Source organism: Gavialis gangeticus, unplaced genomic scaffold, assembly GCF_001723915.1.
Source record: "Gavialis gangeticus isolate Ggan-Ray unplaced genomic scaffold, GavGan_comp1, whole genome shotgun sequence".
Classification (NCBI taxonomy): domain Eukaryota; kingdom Metazoa; phylum Chordata; order Crocodylia; family Gavialidae; genus Gavialis; species Gavialis gangeticus.
This window is the reverse complement of record NW_017728993.1, coordinates 47,749,329-47,752,166: the sequence shown is the minus strand read 5'-3', so window position 1 is coordinate 47,752,166 and position 2,838 is coordinate 47,749,329. Positions and strand designations below refer to the sequence as shown.

At 60.0% G+C, this 2,838-nt stretch overlaps 1 protein-coding gene across 1 annotated transcript in view; it reads left to right on the top strand.

Annotated features, from left to right (window-relative positions):
* Positions 1-2,751, top strand: part of GRIN2D (glutamate ionotropic receptor NMDA type subunit 2D) — a 29,111-nt gene extending 26,360 nt beyond the window's left edge. The window contains 1 exon segment of the mRNA XM_019501716.1: positions 1-2,751. This exon segment is cut by the window's left edge and continues 27 nt beyond it. Within this exon segment, the coding sequence (XP_019357261.1) occupies positions 1-582 (582 nt within the window). The 3' untranslated portion in view covers positions 583-2,751.
* The last annotated feature ends 87 nt before the right edge of the window (positions 2,752-2,838 follow it).

Sequence of the window (2,838 nt, the reverse complement as noted above, 5' to 3'; positions counted from 1 at the left end):
TCACCCCCAACACCCCCGGCCCCACCCCCAGGCGATGGGCACAGCTGCTGGTACTCTCCCCCTGATTACTTCTGTACTTACCCGTCCCGAGAGCGCCAGCTCTTCAGCACCCACAAGCCTTTGCGCTATTGGTCAGCCGACAAACTGGGCCCCTGCCATTCCTGCCATGGGCTGTGCCAGCACTGTGCCAGCCTGGAGCTGCTGCCACCTCCCACCCCACCGTGCCGCAAGGAGGCTCTGCGCTACTTCAGCTGCTCAGAGGAGCGTCTGGAGCGCCGGCTAGATTGGGAGCACCGGCGCTGTGGGCACTACAGCTGCCTGGCTCCCCGGCACCACCATGGCCTCTACCGGCGCTGCCATCACCACCACTCCTGCGAGCTGGGCCCTGCCGGCTCCATCCTGCACCCAACGTCCCGCAGCCTGGAGGACCTCAGCTCCTGCCATCTGGTGCGCTGTGGTGTGACACCCCACCACTTCGGCTTCTCCCCCCCTGAATGGCTCCCACGCCGTGTCAGCCGCAGTGGCGAGCTCTTCACCCGGCACGGCTCCACCCACTTCTCCAGCCTGGAGTCGGAGGTATGACGCAGCCGTGGACCTGGGGGAAGGGACAGGGGGTGGGGGTGCTGATGCCATGGACTTGCGGGGAGGAATGTCAGGAGTGTTGATGCCACAGACCAAGGGGGCATCACAGCTGGTGATACCATGGATCCAAGGAGAGGGAGGAACCCAGGGATGAGTGGACAGTGCCATAGCTGCTGACACCATGGACCCAGGGATAAGTGGATTGATACTATGGCTGCTACTGTCACAATCCTGTCAAGAGAGGGATAGATTATGGGCAAGAAGAGCAGCACCACATTTATGAATGCCACAGGCCTGGAGGACATGGCAGCTAATGCTGCCACTACCCTGGGGAGAAGGGCCTTTTACCACAGATTGATAACAGAAGCAGGGGGATGCTGTGGCTGCTGACCCAGATACCAGAGAGGGATACAGTCATGGTGGTTTGTGCTGCAGACTTGAGGCAGGGAGGGGGATGGTGCCACAAATGCCAATCCTGTGGACCTGCGGGGCACAGTCACTGATACCATGGACACAGCAGGCACAAAATCACTGTGGACCAACCCATATGGGGCATCTACATCACGGACCAGTGTCTGAGGTGCCTGCCACTGAAGCCATGGACATAGGACAAGGAAAATTGAGGCCTCACAACCACAGCCAGCAGGGTTGGCCATCACCATCATTGGCACTCCGGCCTGGGGAGGGTGGTTTTCGTCAGCACCTTTAATACTATGGAGCCGTAGAAGAACAGTGACAGCAATAGCACAGAGCCAGCAAGAAGTGGCCCTCCACTGACCTTGTAGCTAAGCTAAAGAGTCATGGGAGCCACCACAGGGCCACGGATCCTGCCAAGGTGTCACTGACCCCCCAAGCCCACAGACTTGCCGTAGGAGGGGCTGCCACAGGTACCACGGACCGGGGGCAAACAACATAGCCAGCATCACTGATACCACAGAACCCTGCACCACTGAGGCCACAGGCTGAGCTGGGTGCAAGAGGAGGAGTGAGACCACGGACATGGGCCATAGCCCAGCCTAGTCACTGCCCTCCAGCTGACACTGAACCCAGTCCAACAGACAGGATGGGCTGGCACCATCCGCTGGCCAGCAGCTGCTCCAGCACATAGCAGTGGCAGCTGGGGAAGAGGGGAGGACTATTAGCAGTCCCATGGCTAGGCTGTGATTTTTTTTCTCCAAAGGGCTTTTCCATGCAGCATGAGGTGGGGAGGAGGTGCGTGGGACCCACAAGCACATGGCAAATAGGGGCAAGGGGGTATCCCCACTGGTGGGGACAGTAGTAGGACTCTTACCCCCAGGGCCCTGAAGGGTCAGCCTGCTTTAGGAGGGAGGGGGGGGCAGGACACACCCATGAGCCCTGGGGGGTGGAGAGGGGGCATCTCTTGTGTTCAGACAGCAGGGGGTGCTGGAGGGCTTGCCCCTCCCAGCCGCCTTCACACACCCAAACCGGTCGTAGCTGTTCAGACTTTTTAAACTTTATTTTTTGGGGATGGGGGGAGGGAGGGGGAAGGGAGACGAAACTGTGATCCACACGACGGAACTGATACTGTGATCTCTGCGGCACCTTGCCTACTGTGCCCACTCCCAGCAACTCCTCACCTGAAGCCCCCATGGCTCTCGCCCACCGTGCCTGCCCCCGCAGCCTCCACCTTCACCCCCAATGCCCCTGTAGCCCATCCGCTCACACGTGGCACCTGCCCCTGCAGCCCTGTGCCCCGCTTCACCTCCTATGTGTTGCCCTTTCCTGGGGTTTCTCTCTTTTCTTTCTGCTTCCCTCCTTCATGTGCTCCCCTGCCCCCGACGTCCATCTGCCCAGCCTCCTCCGCCTATTAGTTTGTCTTTTCCCCTCTTCAGTCCATGTCCATCCCTTCTCCTTGTGTCTCTGTCCTTCCACTGTGTGTGTGTGTGCGCGCACGCGCACGTGTCTCCCACATGTCTCTTTCCCATCCTTCCCAGTTTCTCCTCCACCCTTTGTCTGTCTGTCTGCCCTTCTCCCATCTGTCCAAACAGCTCTCCTCTCTGTCCGCTGTCAGTGCCCCTCTCTGTCAGCCTCCTCCCTGTCCCCATATCTGTCCTTCTGTCTCTGCTCCCTCTATTGCTTTCTCAGCAGTTCTGGGATTTGGGGGGAGGAGGTGGGGGCTGCGTGATTTAGGGCCCGGGGGTGGGGGGGTGTGACACAAAGTACCCCTGCACTGGGACAGGGGTGGGCCTTGGATATGGAAAGGGGCAGGGCCTAGCAGGAGGGGTGGGGCCTGGT